This window comes from Perissodus microlepis, chromosome 17 (assembly GCF_051167445.1).
Source record: "Perissodus microlepis isolate ML-2025 ecotype Zambia chromosome 17, ASM5116744v1, whole genome shotgun sequence".
NCBI lineage: Eukaryota > Metazoa > Chordata > Actinopteri > Cichliformes > Cichlidae > Perissodus > Perissodus microlepis.
Genome location: NC_140477.1, coordinates 19,945,766 through 19,964,442, shown reverse-complemented (window position 1 = coordinate 19,964,442; position 18,677 = coordinate 19,945,766). Strand labels below are relative to the sequence as shown.

The 18,677-nt window shown below is 40.9% G+C and overlaps 1 protein-coding gene across 1 annotated transcript; it reads left to right on the top strand.

The window, feature by feature from the left end:
- Positions 1 to 251: 251 nt before the first annotated feature.
- Positions 252 to 3,959, top strand: LOC146369521 (uncharacterized). The gene is made up of 5 exons (XM_084909744.1): positions 252 to 401; positions 1,991 to 2,053; positions 2,752 to 2,892; positions 2,986 to 3,051; positions 3,254 to 3,959. Exons 1-5 carry the CDS (start codon positions 252 to 254, stop codon positions 3,362 to 3,364), a joined length of 531 nt encoding a protein of 176 aa, XP_084765870.1. The 3' UTR covers positions 3,365 to 3,959.
- Positions 3,960 to 18,677: the final 14,718 nt, after the last annotated feature.

Genomic DNA, 18,677 nt, shown 5'->3' with positions numbered 1-18,677 from the left:
GGGGGGCAGAGTGTGATGGTGAGGAGACAGTGGAGTAAAGGGGGAAAGGGGGAGAAAGAAAAGAATGCAGGAACGAGAAGAAAAGGGGAGGAGCCATTGGCTGGGAGACTCCTTGGAAATTTGCAGTGTGACTCAGTGATGTTTTGAAATTGAGGGAGGTGACGAGAGCGAGGGGGGAGAGAGGGGGGAGGAAGATGATGGGGGAGGAGATATAAATACAGCAGGGGCGAGTGAACCCGCCACAGTCAAAGATGCCTCTTCTGCTCATCAGACTCTCTGCTGTCGTGCTACTCGTCAGCCTCGTCTCCGCCCAGCAGCGCCTCACCTGCCCCCAGGACATCCACACGGGGCTGATGAGGGACCTGTGGAAGCACACCAGGCTGCTGATCAATAGGCTGCCGGTAAGTTCAATAACTGCTTAATACTGCTTTAGAGTTAAGCTCCCACCAGTCATTCAGTGCATCATCAGTCTGATCAGCTACAGCTACTCAGTATTTCAGTTTGTAACACTTTTACTGATTTGTTTGCTGATCAATATCAATATTCATTTACTGATGAGTCTGCAGATGAAGGCAATCTTGATACATTTTTAACATCAAGACATTAGTTAAGATTATTTATGGTTAATTACAGTTATTGATTAGTACTTAATTTCATTTCAGTAACAGGATTGATGTTCTATCGATCAATATGTGAATTTATTATCAATAAAGACTGCAGCGTGAATTTGCCCAGCAAATCAGTTTAGCAGAATTAATGATCAGTAATCAGTAATCAGTACTGGGGTGGCTGTAGCTCAGGCGGTAGAGCAGGTCATCTACTGATTGGAAGGTTGGTGGTTTGATTCCTGGCTTCCCCTAGTCTGCATGCCAAATATCCTTGGGCAAGATATTAACCTCAAATTGCTCTCCGATGCATCCATCGGAGTATGAATGTGTGTGAATGTTACTTAGAAAGCACTTAGAACAATGTGAATGGGTGAATGCACAAGTTGTGTAAAGCACTTTGAGTGCTCAGAAGAGTAGAAAAGCGCTATATAAGAACCAGTCCATTTACCATAATTCTTTTAAAATGACTTATTTTAAAATATTGATTGTCTGTTTGATACTAATTGGCTTCTAATAAGGTCAGAATTGCAATATATTGATTAGTCTCTCAGTCATAACGTTACACTTTTTAAAGTCAAAGTCAAAGTAAACTTTATTGTCATCTCTGCTATATACATTACAGTATATAGAGAGACGAAACGACGAGGCTCCAGTTCCATTCAGTGCAAAAGAACAACAATAAATATAGTTAAGAGTAGGAATAAGAATAAATATAATGACTGGGGTAAGGGGAGTATAAACACTTTGAGGGGTCAATAACATTCTAAAATTTACAATTTATAATCACGACTTCTATTCAATCAAATCATAAATGCAAATTATTGATTAGCAAACATTCATTTAACATGCATGCATCATCAATAACTTATAAATTAGTTTGGCATTTTGTGAGGTTTTGTGCTATCAACCAAACATGGGGACCAACAATGGGGGTGAGTTTTCAAAGTAAAAGTCTGTTACTGAGTGATATGCTTTGTTAAAAAAAAAAAAAAAATCTGATCTTATTCACAGAGGACTGTGAGCACTGATATGAGTAGGAGTAGTATGAGTCGTCAATGAGTAAAAGCGAAGCTCCTTTTTTCCACAAAGTGAAAGTCTGAAAAGCTGCCGTTTTTAAACCAGATCAAAGACATGAAATCACATCTGAAAGAAACGGGAGCTTGCGCTGATAATGCTTTAAATGTATAAGGCACTACTTTGAGTCACTGACGAGGCTTTTAATACCTTATAACACATACTTGAAACAAGCTTGGGTGTTTTGGTTTTGCGTGTTTAAAGCTTTTATGCTTTATTTTGAAAGAAGAAAATGTGTCATGTAAATTAAAAATAAACTACCAAAACCTTTTGTTATGTAATAATGAGTTTCACACTTTCAATTACAGACAGAAAACCATTTCTCCCGGAGGTTCAGACTTCTGCCCAACTTCTGTGTCAAATGTCAGGAGGTCAGTAGTTTCAACTCGTCTACAGCTGAGAATGTGATGTTTTCTGAATGGAGTTTGGTGCTGTAGACCTGGTAGCGGTTTTTTCTGAGGTTTCACCTTTCAGGCATCATGGTGTCCGCCTGGTTTACCTCAACCACAGCCTCCACTCCCCTGTGTAATACTTCACCAGTCCTGAGCTGAGTGTTGCTTGTTATGTTCACACAGAAACACAATAACGTCTGAGCTCCACCTGCTCTGTCCCTCACACACACGCACACACACACACGCACACACAGGCATTTCCAAACTTCTCGCAGGTGACATTCCTGTTCAGTCGAGCATTTTCTTCGACAGAATTAGTGACGTATTCTTACCCCACAGAGAGTTTCATGAGTGAGCTTCCACATACAGATGTGGGGGAAAGTCACGGTGCAGCATGTGGTTATATGGAATTTTGTGAGGTGGACAGAAAGGCCGTGATGTTGCTGAAACTCTGAAAAATCACATGAAGTGAAAATTCAGTGTTTGTGTGAAATAAAAACTGGGTTACAGCTTCAGTGAAGCAGAAGATCATGAGATCTTCGAGTGCAGCTGAATGTGTACAAATATAAAAGTTTCAGTCATCCTGTAACGTCTTCACCTCTCTGTCATGGGTGTATGACGATGGTTTGGTACCTGATGATGCGCAGTGTGTTATTGTGCTGCTCTTGTCTCCTCAGCACGCGATTGGCTGGCTGGAGATCAGAGAGCTGATCAATATCTACCAGAGGAGCGTGTTCAGCAGTGAGGTCATCCAGAAGCTCCTCCACCCGCATTACAACGACCTGATGTACGGACTGCAGCACACACTGCGGCACTGCGTGAGTACACAACAGTAACACACATACAAGCGCAATGTGGTCCTGTAACACACACAAAAAATGACCACTTTATTCCGTGTGCTTCTTGTTCAGGTTTCCTCCTCTGAATCTTCAAAATATTCCAAGATCATGAAGAAGCTGGAGAAAAGAATTAACAAGGTAAAAATGTACACACCCTACAGCCCCACCAGTACTACTGCTGTTACCACTACAACTACTGTCTTTTCTAATCCTTCATAGTAACCTTGCTTTGAAGTATTGTGCTGCTTCTGCTGCAACTAGCAGCAGCATACTCATAAATGTATTTATATCACTTGAGATATTCACTCTAACTGAACCTGATGTGCCCGATTGTCTGCAGAGGAGGAATGGCGAAGGAGATGAGGGAGACGATGGAGCGCTGAAGGCCATCAGAGAGTTCACCTACATCCTCAGGTGGATCAATGAGCTGACACACCACCACACGCTGTAGAGCTGCTTCATCATCATCGTCATCAGTATTTGTATTATTACAACCACCCCAACCTCCACCACCATCATCAGCATCATCACTGAGGATTATTCTTTGGGGATCACTTTATGTAGCAAAGAGCTTGTTATTAATGTTTTTATTTATTCTTTTAAACTGGAGTTTTGGATGTATTTGATTTTCTGGCACAAGCGCGCCAAAAAAAGTACGACTGAGAAGAACCAGCAGCTCGGCTCTGAGTTGTCTTTTTGACCCAACACACTGATGGACTGAAGTGATGGGCTAAGGTTTGTGTAAGTGGATCTTCTTTAACAGAAGAACGTCCAGCAGAACCTCAAATTTGCTTTGCAAATGTTTGAAAATTTTGATTTTTAAAACAAGGAAAATGAGGTAAAACTAGTAAAAATATAAGTTGTGTTGCTGGGAGCCTCTTGAAAGATTGTGAATAATTTAAAGTATTGAGAATATTTTACATGTGTGATGAAACATTATGTACAATATAAGTTATTTTGGATAATTTATTGTATTTGAGGACTTACTGAAGAATCTGAAGGATTAAAAATACTTGAAGCTTTATTATATCAACCTGACAGAAGAATAAAATAGGATATTTTTATATTTTAACTTTATGTATATGAATTTGTTATATTTTTAGAGAAATAAACTAGTTTTTATCTTAATCACTGGTGACTGGTCTGTTTCTCAGAGTTCCTGAGAGTTCACAGAGCTTTATCTCCCTCTGCTGGCCTGGATTTGAAGCAACAACAGTCTGCAGAGCCTGGGAGTGAAGACTGTTCTCCTGTGTTGATATTCATAGAAAAATTGCTCCTTATGAATGATTTCAGCCTAAAATCCAAGATAAACATTATGAATTATCTGAGAGATGAGCTTGTACTGGGGCGACCGTGGTTCAGGGTGTTGGGAAGCTCATCTTGTAACCGGAAGGTTGCCGGTTCGATCCCCAGCTCTGTCTATCTTGGCCGTTATGTCCTTGGGCAAGACACTTCACCTACCGCCTATTGGTGATGGCCAGAGGGGCCGATGGCACGATCAGGGCAGCTGTGGCTACAACTGTACCACGATGCACAGAGTGCTACTGCTCAGTGTCTTCGGTTTGCTGCAAAAATTGGTGCACAGAAGACGTATCCTGAATCAAGGGCTCGTGTTTGTTGTCAGCGTTTAGCTAACACTAAAGCAGGACACCTCAGAGCTGCACCACCAAGGAGGAAGCAACTACACGAACTTCAACCCCGAACTCAAACCCCTAAAATCACTGAACGCACATCATGATTCTCCAACTGAGAGAAATCAGGAAGGTGACAAAGTCCAGAGGAAGTGGACGTCACAGCAATAACCGGACGGGAGGCGAATCGACTCTGTGCACAGACACAGGTGAAAATAATGAGGGCGAGCCAATCATAAAGGAGGGGAACCAATCAAACACCTGGAGGAAGACAAGAAAACATGGAAGGAAAGAAGGGGGTAAATCAGAAAGGTTAACTGCCCCACTAAGGTTTTTACATCCTCTCCTGTAAGCACAAACATCTCTCAAATGATTTTAAAGAGTTTAAACAAACTCAAAGTCCACTCACTGGGAGATCAGTGGCTGGCTGTAGCTCAGGATCTGCTGATCGGAAGGTTGGTGGTTCGATCCCTGGCTCCCCTAGTCTGCATGCCAAATATCCTTGGGCAAGATACTACGCCCAAGTTGCTCTCCGATGCATTCATGGGAGTATGAATGTGTGTGAATGTAGAAAAGTGCCATATAAGAAACAGTCCATTTACCAAAACTCAACAAATAACCGATTAACACTCTGTTAACAGCGACATTCAAACATCCAGCATGTGAAGACTGTTAGAGGGCAGCTGCCATTAATCAAGTGTCTGCAGCGAGTGGGTTTGAACAGGAGGACTGGGAAGGTTTCAGGAAGAAGGCGCTTAGCAGCATGATGGATCTTTCTCTGCTTCAGAGAAAAAAAAAGAATCCAAAGCTGTCAGGATCTCCTTATCCTCCTGTGCTGACCTGCCTCTCTCTCCTCTGTGTGTGTTTCAGAGTTCAGTGATCACTCACCTGTGTGCAGTCTGATGATGACTGACCCAGACATTGTGGGTCTGTGGACAGGAAACAGACCCTGTCCCCTGTGATTTCGTCTATAATGTCTGCGAGTCCAGAAAATGTCCCCCTGAAGACAGAGTTAGAGATTCTATTTGGAGTGATCGTACTGATTGGCTGTTGTGGGTGGTGGTTAGCATGTTCACCCAACACACCAAAGACCCCTTTTGAGACTGCGAGGAGACACAAACTCAGTGTCAGTGCCTAGCCTGGATAAATGCGAGGGTCGTGTCAGGAATGACAAAATCCAAATCCTCGTTGAGGAAGAGTACAGGCTGGTTGGCTGCTGAATATCAACATCCTCCAAAGAGTGTGCTGTATCCCTTAAGTGCAGATATACATATTTTGAGGATGCCCATGTTTACATTCTCGGCGGATAAAGAGCAGTAAAAGAAGCCGTCTTTGAACAAAGGAGCTGGCTTATGACACCAACACTCAGCCACCTACAATGCAGTTTTGAGATCCCTGCCCAGGCACCTCCACTCCTGCTCACATCTCGTGTCAGGTGACCTCAGTAGGTTACATGATAGGGTTGGGCGAGGTCTCATGGTGGTTTCACTTGTAACCTCTGGAGGTAATGACCCACACCTTGTTTTACAAAGTCATGTGACGAGTTACATGATTAATAGTGGATCAACGACCCTCTCAAAGCACAACGGCCACCAGGGTTTAAACACCTGGGGCTCTCCAGCAGTTGGTTTTAGAACTGAAGAGGGTTGAATTAGAGGTGAATATCTTCCAGTTGCTTTTTTTCAATCTCTTAAGACCACCATGGCGTGGATGACTGAGGACCTACACAAACACGTTAAAGCATGCAGTGCTTTTCACAACATGTCACATTCAATGCTTAAGGATACCTTGGCATCCAGACAGAAGCAACCAGGTCGAACCACCAACCTTTCAATTAGTAGCTGATCTGCTCGACCTCCTGAGCTACTGCCACCTACTGCAGTTTTACTGCTACAAGGAAGGTCAGCTGGTCAAAAAGAGATACTATCACAAGCTTCGCATTCATATTTGATACCTTCCCAGCTAATTTAGTCCAGCTTCAACAAAACTGGGTCAATACTTTTGGAAAGATGGTCATCTGAGAGTTAGCAGCTTCCCACATTTGGCACGTTTTTTTTTTGTGCCAAGATTCAGGAATTGAAACATGTTTTAATGACTTCTTTTCAGACCCAAAGTTAGTGACATTTGACCACACTTATTCGGCGGCATAACGGCTGTAGACCAGTTTAACTACTATTATGTTGCAGCTAACACCTTCTAACCTGTCTAGAAACATGAGGTTTGACAGTTTATAATCCCTGTTTTATGGTCCATCGGTAACTTTATAAACCAAATACAAGAAGAACACATAAAAATAAATGAAATTAAAGGGAAATACGTTAAAACAGGATTTGGATTTCGAGGCTGGAATTTCATTTGAATTAATGGAAGGATTAAAGAAAAAAACGACCTGAAAGCAGCTCTGAGTCACGATCCCTCCCCTCACCTGTCAGTGGAAACTCCCACAAAGACATCTGGACCATCAGCAGAAGCCACAGTGAGATTTCCACCCCCACAGTGACACAATACTGAACTCAAAGCGTTGTCATTGTCAACTGCTGAGTCAGCCCCTCTGCAGCGGCTACCTTACTCATGTTAGAATTAAACCAAGACAAGAAATCATTTCACAGTTACATCCCTTTAAGCTGGTTGCATCTTCAAACTTTGGCGCGTTAACACGACACTCTCACATCAAACATGTACAATAAGTAAAGAAAAAAATAAGTAGCCATCTCAATGGTTTTATAGCCTTTTGTCTCAGCCATTTTTTCTGTAGTAGTTTGACTGTCAATTACAGGAAATTGCTGCTTTGACATTATCGAGCAGGTTTCCTGACATATAGAATTTCATGATTTGAATATCACTGCTGAAGTTTTAATGTCTGAGTTTAAATAACTAGAAACCTCTGTGTGAGCGACTAAAGGTCATTAGCTCAACATCTACTACACATCGGTGGCTGTAAGACGACCCCTGTGTTCCACTACCTGTTTAAGAGACAAACAGTTTTTAAGGCCTTGAAGGCTTTTTCTTTTGTTTTGTTTAACAGTGTTTGGAAAACAGCTGAAACTGGAGCATCTCATTAAATACGGCGAGGCCCGCGAGTCACAGTCATGTGAAAAAGAAAGTACACCTCATGATTATTTACTTTTTGCATGTCTGTCTATATCCTTCAGCATTAATAGTGCCTTCACAGAGCTGCACTGATGTCCCCCATGCCATGACAAATACTTTTAAACTATGAGCTGGCATAATTTTGGCTGACCCAAGAGCTACTCATGTGAAAGAGACTACAGACCTCAGTTAGCATGTTAAAAGTAAAGTCAGTGAGATTTCGAGGTTATTCAACAGAAAAAAATAAATGTAGAGTACTCATAAATATATAAAACTTAGTTTGTAAATATGTCTTCCAAAAAAATTGATGCATTCTAAACTTAAAATTAATTTATCAAAAATACATAGGAGCGCATTTGCAGATGTGAAACCTGCCGTGTCCACTATATTGGAGTACAGTAGCCAGGAAGGACATCTCCCTTCCAGCTATTCACATTTTACATATGTGGCTAGAGACTGGCCAGAAGCCATATGGTTTCGCATGTCACAGAGGGAAATTTCAATTCCTGTCGGCTCCTTCAGACTCAGTATATGAAGGATTGTGGAAGAAGGAGTCCCCTTCACCAAAAAATTAAAATGTGAAGTGGCTAAATCACATCCTCTCCCTCCTCACATCAAGCCTCATCTTCTGAGCTGAAGTCATGGCTCTGACACACAAAAACTTGCATAAACATGCTCATTCATTCCTGATATTGTCACAGTTACCTTTGGTCAGCAGATCACACATGCAAACTCCCCATCTCCAGACAGCTAACAAGAGCTGGCGAAGCAACGACAGCTTAATATAAGCTAACATTAAGCTCAAATCACTTTCCCTCTGAAAAACAGTTTGATTGCCTTCTCACATCATATGCAAGATTATTTAGTAAGTTGCTTTATTCAGCTGTTAGCTGCTATCAGCTGGTGTTCGCTAACACCATCTGATAGCAGCTAACAGGATCTAACAGTAATCTTATGGACAGAAAAGTTCAATATATCCTCAAAACTCATCTCAGTATGGCTGTCATCAGTCATGACTCAAAGACTCGTATCAGACGTATTCGTATTTGATCTTACCAGGCTGATTATAACATGCTTGTTTTTCATAGGCCAGTGTAGCTAAGATTATGCTCTTGAATTTGAAGGGATAAGAAAACAACTCAGTTAACTGGAATATGCAATTTACACTGAAACACTGTAACTTTAAATATTAAAGTTCATGACAGTAGATGCAGAAAAGGACTGAAGAAGTGTGGCTTATTTGGAAAGGCTGTCAGAAGAAAGCCTACGCTCAGCACAGCTCAGGTTTGCAAAGTTACATCTGATCAAAGCACAATAACAAGAGATGATTGGACAGATAAGACCAAAGTGGAGATGTTGGTCCATAATGCACCACCACAGCATATGAGCACAAAAACCTCATACCAAACTTTCAGCCCAGTGGTGGAGGAGTCATATGTGGGCTTCTGCAGAGACACTTTGACGACTGTGCTTCCTTGGAAACAGGGTTGTAGTTGTGCAAAGCTAACTTTCTGAAATGGCAGGCCACCCAGCGGACCAATACAATAAAAGCTTCAAGCCCTTAAAGTTTCATTTATGCAACAGACCAGCTGTACAGCTGTTAATGATCATTAGTCAGTGTGATTGATGCTTTCCAAGTCTGTGTAGGTGGGAAATTCAACCCTCCACCACAAAAGGATGTGGTATGTGTTTGTATTTGTGTTACTGATGGTTGGCCCAGAGGCACAAAAAGAAAAAGAAAAAAAATCAACAAAAAAACAACGCCCAAGCTAAGACTTCTAGGAAACACAGGCATACAGAGTGGTTTAAAAAAACACACACAACCAGCTAATTCCATTGAATTAACATTTACCTTGAAAGCTTGCATGTGTGTTTTAGGGGGTGGCAAGAAACACTTTCAGCCCTACATCCTCAGAGACATGTGCATGATTTTATTTTTAAATATTAAAGCTAAAAGTATTTGTTTGATCAAATTTAATCTATGTTGACGACACACACTTCTATACTTCCTTTCAGCCTGATCTTATTACCTCTTTTTTGACTGCATTTTGTTAAATGCCTTTTTCCACACTAAATATATACGTATTAAGTTTGTTTTGCAGTTTGGGACCATGCCTTACTCTGTGTGCAAGCAAGCATCAGCAAAATCAGTTCTATGTGCTTTACCATGTATGCGGTACAGCAACTGAGCCACCAGAGCACATGCTGTATACCCGAATATAAGAAGGCCTGTAACTAAAAACATGCCAAAGATACATGTGAAAGACACAGTCACCTGGCACCTTATTAGGTATAGCTTGCCAGTACTGGGTTGGACTAAAGGTCAACAAGGTGTGTGAAATATTCCTCTAAAGAAGAAACAGTGCATCATAGGAATCCCCCAGCAGCCTAGACTTTTTGTAGCATAACTAAGGAGAATTCAGGGTCACCTGATCCAGCTCTAAGTGTATGCTTGGCAAAAAAAAGTTTTAAGCCTAAACTTAAAAGCAGACTGTCTGTCTCCCAAATCCAAACTGGGAGCTGATTGCACCGAAGAGGGGCCTAAAAACTGAAGACTCTGCCTCCCATTCTACTTTTAAATACTCTAGAAACAATAAGCCTGCGAGAGTGAAGTGCTCTTATGTGGTGATATGGTCATTAAGATAAGATGGAGCCTGATTATTCAGGACCTTGTATTTGAAAAACAGGATTGGAAACAATGAAGAGGAGGCAATGTGTAGGCTAAAGTCCTACATATTGTCAGGGTTCCTGGGTCGTTGACCCAGTGCTTTCAGTTTTGTTCATGTTCAGTTTATTTTGCCACTTCCATGTTCTCACTTCCTGCTTTTCCTGTGTCAGCTTGTCTCGTGTCATTAGCCAGATTATGTTCAGCTGTGTACTCACCGGTCTCTCATTATCATCCTCATCAGTCTGTGTATTTAAGCCCTTCGTTTCTACTCGTTCACTGTCGTGTCATTGATGTTAATGTCGTCTCTCCGTATGTATGTTCAGTCAGTCAGCCAGCCAGCCAGCCAGTCAGTCAGTCAGTCCTTCAGTCCTTCGTTCCTGCCCTGTTCATCCACGATTCATAATAAACCATCTTCAGTTCTTCACTATCCACGAGTCCTGCGTTTGGGTCACTTCCTCGCCTCCACACACGACACTCCTGACACATATTTGTGCATTTGTACATTGAAGGACATATCCTGGTCAAAAATGACTGGAGGCAAAGGTCACGCCATCAACAGTAAGCACCTGGTTAGATGCCATATTTGTGAGAATGTTTAGGGCGAAGTACAATAGCTTCAGTTTTATCTGAATTTAGAAGCAGTAAAATTAGAAGTCATCTAATTTTAGTGCGAATAAACTGCCAGTTACCTAACATAGACCTAGGTAACCTTCTTTGTTTTTTAATATCGATGATTTTTTTATTCATCAATGTCAGTTTTTTGGATTGTGTTTTCAATTACTGTTGTGCTCTAGCAGACCACAAACATCGTGTCTGCTGGTTTTTCAACCTTCTCATAGAAATGAATCCACAAGCTGCAACAGAGAAAGTTGGTGAAGGTTTCATTTTTAAGCTCGGTTTCAATCTGTACACAGACTGGCAATAAGCAGGCATGCTGCTAGCTGCTACATCGTGCTCGTTTTACTTTGCACAACAATTAGAGTTGTAGCAGAAACAGGATCTGCACTTTAAGGCCTACTTTTCCAAATTCATTACTCGTTATTCTAGTAAAGATGTGTCATGTAATTCAGAGAAACAGTGATGAGCTTGTCCACTTAATTCTTGGTATTGTTCATACTGTTGCCATGATCACTCATTAACACAATAAGTTGGGTAAAAAAGATAGCAGGAAAGTGAAATTTACAATCTCTGTTTCAATAAATGTGAACTTTGAAATCTGCGGCTCTGTCTGTTCGTAAGGATAAATGTTAATGCTTTTAGTTACTCCAACTCAATTAAGATCAATTTAACGGGGAATACCTAGAAATTATTTTCGTATGCAGTGCAACGGCGTTTTCTCTCTGCACTGATGATTCAGATGTCACTGCACGCCCTGTGGTAGCGTTTCCACCAGAAGAGATGATGCAGGGACAGCGCATCTTCCTGCTGCAATGGCATTTCTACTCTTGGCGGTAATACCTTAACCTCCAGTGGTGATATTTCCACCGGTGCAATGGCGCTCCAACCCACGATGATGATTGCATTTCTTCCCGCCACAGTTTCGCTCCCAGCTAATGTGGACGTATGAATATTACACCCATGTATGGTTGATTTACATATTTCAAAACCAAAGGTGTTACTCCATTGCCCCCTTAAACTCTGGACTATTTTTTTATAGTTCCACCTGAAGTGAATAATAGCTCTACAGCAAACCTGGGCTCGTTGAATCAAAAATAACTTCAGACAGTTTGGCAGGTGTGGCAGTAATCAGGACATCTGGGTGTGGGTAGAGAAACTGAACTCAGATAACCAAAGATGTGATACACCACAGTTACGTTTGTTTGCCCCCTACCTATTTCCTAGTTTTTGTGTGTCTGTCACAGATCATCACTTTTTCACACCACTATAACGGTAGGGTGAAAGAGAGCAACTGTGGTGCTGTATGAAGGGTCAGGGTGTAGCGGGACATGTCTGAGAACAGCAGGACAATGGAGAGGTGTGCGGCAGGAGTGACAGATGGCTTGAAGGTGGGGGTGGGATTACATCAGGGATCTGCTCTGAGCTCTGTCTTGTTTGCAGTGGTCATGGAGAGGCTGGCTTCTGTGTATACCAAGATGGGAACAAAGCAAACACTACCTACATCACTTGCACTGTTGTTCCATATATTTTTGATACTGCTCCCAAGTGGCAGAAGAGAGCTACAGCATGCCAACATGGGGCACCAAACCTCTGTAGCACCAATCCAGGACCTTCAGAGCCTTTGGAGTCATCTCTTTAGCCTCTTTGGAGTCTAAAACATTACTGAAAGTCAGGTTCATGCACATCTAAATAGGAATGTCTTTAATTTATATATTATGTAGATTTACCAACAAACTGTTTAACTGTTTAACCTCCCATCATTCACCACTTTCCTGGTGACCTTGATCATCTCTCATCTGTCAGATGTGAGTTAGGGGTTTTTTCTATCCCCAAATATGGAATTTTCACCTGTTTGACATTCTTTTAGAAGAAGAACTATTTTCATTCAGCGCTCGGCTAAAATGCAAACCTAACCCTGCCGATCTGCTGGATGTTAAGAGGATAAACTGGAGTAAAAGACTCATTCAGCACTATAAATAAACAAATCAAGATTAGAGACAGATGGTGTGACTGATATGAGCTGCAGAGGAAAGATAAGAAAGGAAACTCAGGCTTCAAATCTTTCACAATGAGTGCTTTTTAACTACATTGTAGTGAAAACACAAAGGGACTTTCTCCTCACTTTACTAATCTCTGTATAACTTATAAAGAGCTTTCAAGGTCCACGTATCTTCAGAGTGAAAGTTAACAACAACCTCACCAACCTGTTTACAGCATCCAGCAGCCTGAGCGTACAATGTACAGAGATGACTATTTGATGTCGTCAGATGTGGCGCAGCATGTCGCTGCTCTCAAAATAGCACACAGAACGGCTGAATGAGGGCAGCTGCTTTTAGCAGTGATAGCATCCCATCCATTCAGACCGTTACTGTCGACTGAGTTTGCCGCTCAGTGGGTCAGTCGGTGCATCAGTCAGGCATAAAACCGCAACGCTAAAGTCAAGTAAAAAGTAAAAACTTTAGTTATTCAAGATATTGATCACAAAATGCTGAACAAAAGAAAACAAAAAACATTAGACATCAGTACATTGAAACGGTTAATTACAAGCATCTGTAAAAAGATGAGTCCCAGATGCTTCTGCAGTGCTACTATTGAGAAGGCTCTGTCCTTGTGCCTCGTATGGGACAGAACCAGCAGGTATGGGTCACATGACCTTAGAAAGCCACGAGCTGATGAATGAGCAGATGAATGTCCTCAGACACTATACAACCAGCAGTCGATGCACCCTCACCTGATCTTTATCTTGAGATCAAGGTTACCTAACCTTGATTTGAAGATAAACTCTGACTGGAAGTTACTCAGTGAGCAGAGTTGTATCTGTGTCCATGACTGCAGACACAAACCAGCAGTCACACACACACAGATGGTTTAGTCAAACTATAACCTACACCCAAAAGGTTTTTTTCTTTTCCTAAAATTAATCGTATTGCTCTCGTCCAACTTATAAAACATTTTATCTGCTACAGCAGTAATATGTTTATAAACTCCCAGTGGTTGGGAGTTTAACATATGTATACTGTATATATTATGTACACTGACCTGACACTTTATTACACATGTTCAACTTCTTGTCAATGTAAATATCTAAGCAACCAATGACATGACATGGTCCAGATGACCTGCTGAAGTTTAAACCATCCTTAAAGGCGAACAAAGGTGATTGAAGTCAACATGTGTGGTTGCTGGTCTGAATATTTCATAAACTGCTTATCTGCTGTGATTATCCAGCTCAAACATCTCCAGGGTTTAAACTGAGGCTACAATTCACACAGAATCATCATCAAAAACTGGACAGCAGAGGATTGGCAAAATGTGAGCGAGATTTGATTTCTGAAGCAACGTTCACATGGTAGGGTCACAACACAATGGCATGGATCCATCCTGGCTTGACTCAGTGGTTCAGGATGATGGTGATGAAATGGTGTGAGGGATATTATCTTGGCACACTTTGGGCCCCTGAGCACCAACTGAGCATCACTTAAACACCACAGCTTACATGAGTATTGTTGCTGACCATGTCCATCCCTTTCTAACCACAGTGAACCCATCAAACTGGTTTCTTGAACATGACAATGACTTTACTGTACTCAAACAGCCTCCACAGTCACCAGATCTCAATCCAGTAGAGTACCTGGTGAGTGTATATATATATATATATATATATATATATATATAATTTTCGCACATTCACTAGTTTCTGTAACCACTACATTGCTAACGATACTAAGATGCACTTTGCTGTTAAGACTAACAACCTCAAAGGTCTCACCAACCTCAGTGAATGTTTCACTTTGGATCGGCACAGAGAGTTTCACTTAGCAGTCAAATAATCTGCTAAAAGTCTTAGGTTTGCCCTTCAGTTGAACTTTAAATCTCACATTTCTGAGTTCATCCACTCTTTGTTTCTGTCAACAACGAAAGACAAAAACACGCAAAAATAAAACCTACGCCGTCTGCTTTTAATATATTTATCACATGCCTCATATAACGTCATTCAGCAGAACTGCTCAGATGTGTTTACCCAGCGGTTGGTCTTGCAAACATCAGATCTGAAAATTCTATCATGTGATTATTTTAAATCCAGAGGCAACCACACTTTCCAGGTAGTAGCGTCTTAACTTTGTATCGGCCTTCCTCAGCCCATCAGGTTGGCTGGTTCACACCAACACTTGCACATAAAAAGTAACCTTTACTTCTATGTATCTGTACTGTATATTTGCATATGCATATTTAAATTATGGATTTTATCAAGACTGTGAAGCACTGTGCAACGGTGTGGTTTAAAATGTGCTATACAAATGAAATAGTTGTTATGATTACACATGATGGACTTTGCCACTGTGATGTCAAAGTAAAAAAAGGTACCAGCAACATAAAAACAGCAGTGAGGCAACACTAGCAGCAGCTGCCTGTGTGTGTCAAATAAGCCGTGCCCCAACTTCAAACCATAATAAAATTCAAAAAGGTGAATACGGTGTTTGTAAAGGGAAACAATCCACAGCCATAAAATGTTTCTTGCAGCAGACTGGACGTTTTAGCATGTTAGACCCAAAACAGAGGCGAGCGGCTTCTTGAGAAGCTGTAAGCTGTAACCACATAATGCCTTTTCTCGAAACGTAACACAATAAACTCACTTATGTTTCTCTATAAAAGCAAACTGAAATGAAATAAAGGTCACGTAAAGTGTTTTATTGTAGGAACAATCGTTCATGATAGTTTGGCCTGTTATCTGTTTAGTTTTCAGACATTTTGTAGGCCACTGAAAGATGTGCAGATAACCTAAATTTGCAAACATTTACATGCACACAAGGTTGCGCAGAGACACAAAAAATCTGTATAGTTTCATAAATCTTACATGAGGTTTGTTGCAACCCTGGAACCATTCATGCACATCAAACAAACATTTTCCACTTAAATTAGAGTGAGCAGGTCTTTCTCTGACCAGGGGGTCCCCTCACCCCGTGCATGCGTATGCATTCAGAGAATGGAAGTGAACTGAAACCTGACCAGGGAGTCTCCTGTGTGTGCACGTTTAGCAGCAGCAGAGTTGTTTTAGAGGAAAAGTCATGTTGATGCTGCTGTTTCTGGTTCTGCTGCAGAACCCACAGCCCACAGACCACAAGAATAGATAGCTGTATATATAGAACCTCAGGTCAACGGAGAGTATCAGTAACTAGACAACACACTGTTGCACTTTATCAGCCTCCTTGTGAGAAGACACTTTTTGCTCTTTTATAGCAGTTTGATTTAAAGTTCCTGATAGAAGATGTCGCCATGCAGTACTTTAGCGTGTCTACTGGTCTTACTGGGAGCTGTGCTGGCAGCTTCTGGGTTTCCTCGCCATCGTAGGGCTCCTTGTGTGTCAGTTTCTCAGCATGTCTCTGAGAGGATGACACAGAAGCAGGCGCTCATAGCGCACGAACTGGTAAGTTTACCTGTGGAGTCCCGCAAGGCTCGATTTTAGATCCTTACGTGTTTTCGGTCAAACTTTGCGTTGCCCTTTAAGATAAAGCGCTAATTTGAGATTTTAATTTAGAAGTTTGCTTCTTTAAAATTAGATGAGAGAAATAATCTGTGAGTATTTTCAGGTGTGTGACCAAACATGAAAATGTCGTAAGGTGTTGTACGGTTTTTCGTGTATGACAAGGATGCCTCTAGATTTCAGATTTACGTTAGATTGATTTTTAGTGTAGACTTACATAGAATGTTTTTTACATTACTTCTAAGGCAGAGTTGATGAATTGCATAAATTACTTGGACTTATTGATTTATTATTACAAGAAATCAATCGCATGACTTAATGGTGACTTTCACGAAATCTGACACACTTCTCAAACTTCACAAGGAGATGAACTGAAACCAGTTCATGTGCTTGTGGTTTATTCTGATTACCACCATGTTTCAAAGAGAAAGAGGATATGTGTAAACGTGCTTTTTTTAAAAAATAAAAAAACAACTTTGATCACCAAAAGAAAAAAAAACTTTAGTTTTCTGCAAATGTAACCAAACTATAATATCCCTGTAAGATACTCATTGAGACCAAGGCTAAATGTCTGCAGGCACATCTAAACAACACTGACATTATGATATTGACAACACTGATATTATGTTGGCCTGAAGAGGACAATGTGTATATACATGTATTTGACTGTAACATTTATTTATTTTGCCCATTTCTTTGTGTTTGTTTTTGTTGTAGGTCTTTCTAAATATTTTTGATTGTATATTTGTGTATATTTTAGGGGCTGACGCAGCCAGAGGTTGGCAACATTGAACTCTTCAGTTTTGTCAACAGTATTAACACCTCCTGCCAGGTAGGTTCAAACAGTTCATTCACACCTGATGCCTTATTACTTCCCAGTAATAACAGCGCAATCAGATTTTATGAGCTAGATCTTTTAAGTCAACTGTAGCCTATATTGGGAGAAATTTGTGTTAAGAGCAAAATGTTTTTACATTTATAAGTAAATTCATCCTTACTACATAGCAGTGAAGACTGAATATCTTTAGCACAACCTCCTTTCATTAGACAGGCCTTTTTCTAGAAAATATTATATCCAACTTGCTCATTTTTCCATCTTTTTTACACATTCTTTTGAAATATTCATCGTTTTATTCAAAACACATGTTTTCTGTGAGGTGATTAGGTTTGATAGTGCCCGTGTTTTGTTTTAACACTCATTGCTCCACCAACCGAGTCCAAATGCTAAAACTAACCCTAACCCAGAATCATCAGTGACCTTGGTCAGGACTAGTTATTGGTACAATGACCATGAATAAATTGGCCACCTGAGTGAAAGAGCCTAACTGCTTATGCCGTTTTTACTTCAGGAGAAAGTTTTTTGCTAGTAAAAGAAGATAATGACGGGAAAAGCTTAAAGACACTTAAAAAATGTTGCAGACGATATTTAAGGTGATGACGTCTCTGTTTCGGAGGATAAACTTTCTCTTTTTTTTGGTATTGCTTGTCAGCTAAGGTCCTGGTCACTGTTTGCCACACTGTTAATCTGTAATCTGTTTCTTGTTGTTGCAATTAAATCTGTGAACAAACTAAATGCTGGTCTAAAAAGCCTTTCTTTGCTCCACAGAGAAACGACGTCATAGAGCTGATACATACTAGTTTGGATGTCTACAAACGCATTTTCTCCAGCATCCTGGCACATAGCAACCACCATCACCACACCCAAGGAGAGTCCACGGCCTCCGTGGGTCTGCTGGATCAGGTCTCCGATTCCAAGAGGTCTGAGGTTGAGTCGGCACTTAAGAATCTCCAGGATAAGATGGAGGAGCTGAAGAACCGCCTGACTCACGTGAACCACAACAAAGAGGAAATACTCCACAGGCTGAATCAAATAAAGGTAACAGGCTACTGATTTTTAGTCTCATTCATGAAACACTCAATGTTTGGGCAGTTTTCTGGGTCAGTCCCACCAGAGTGCAACACAGAACTCAGAAGAAGGGAGGTCGGTACATTGGTGTTTTTGTTAATCTTTATTATCATTCATGCTTTTATTTTTGGCTAAATCACAACAATAGTCCATTCAAGGTACTTTATCTCATGAGAGAAACACTCCAACCATCCAACAAAGGTTTATGAGCAACTGCGTGGTGACATTAGAGGCGAAGACCTTTATTTTAAAAGGAAGAAATCAATAGACGTGATGAGGCTGGCCATGTGCCAGGACCAGCATCAGATGAAGGACTAAAACTGAAATTAAAGAAACAATCTATTAAATAAATATGTTATAAGTAAAAAT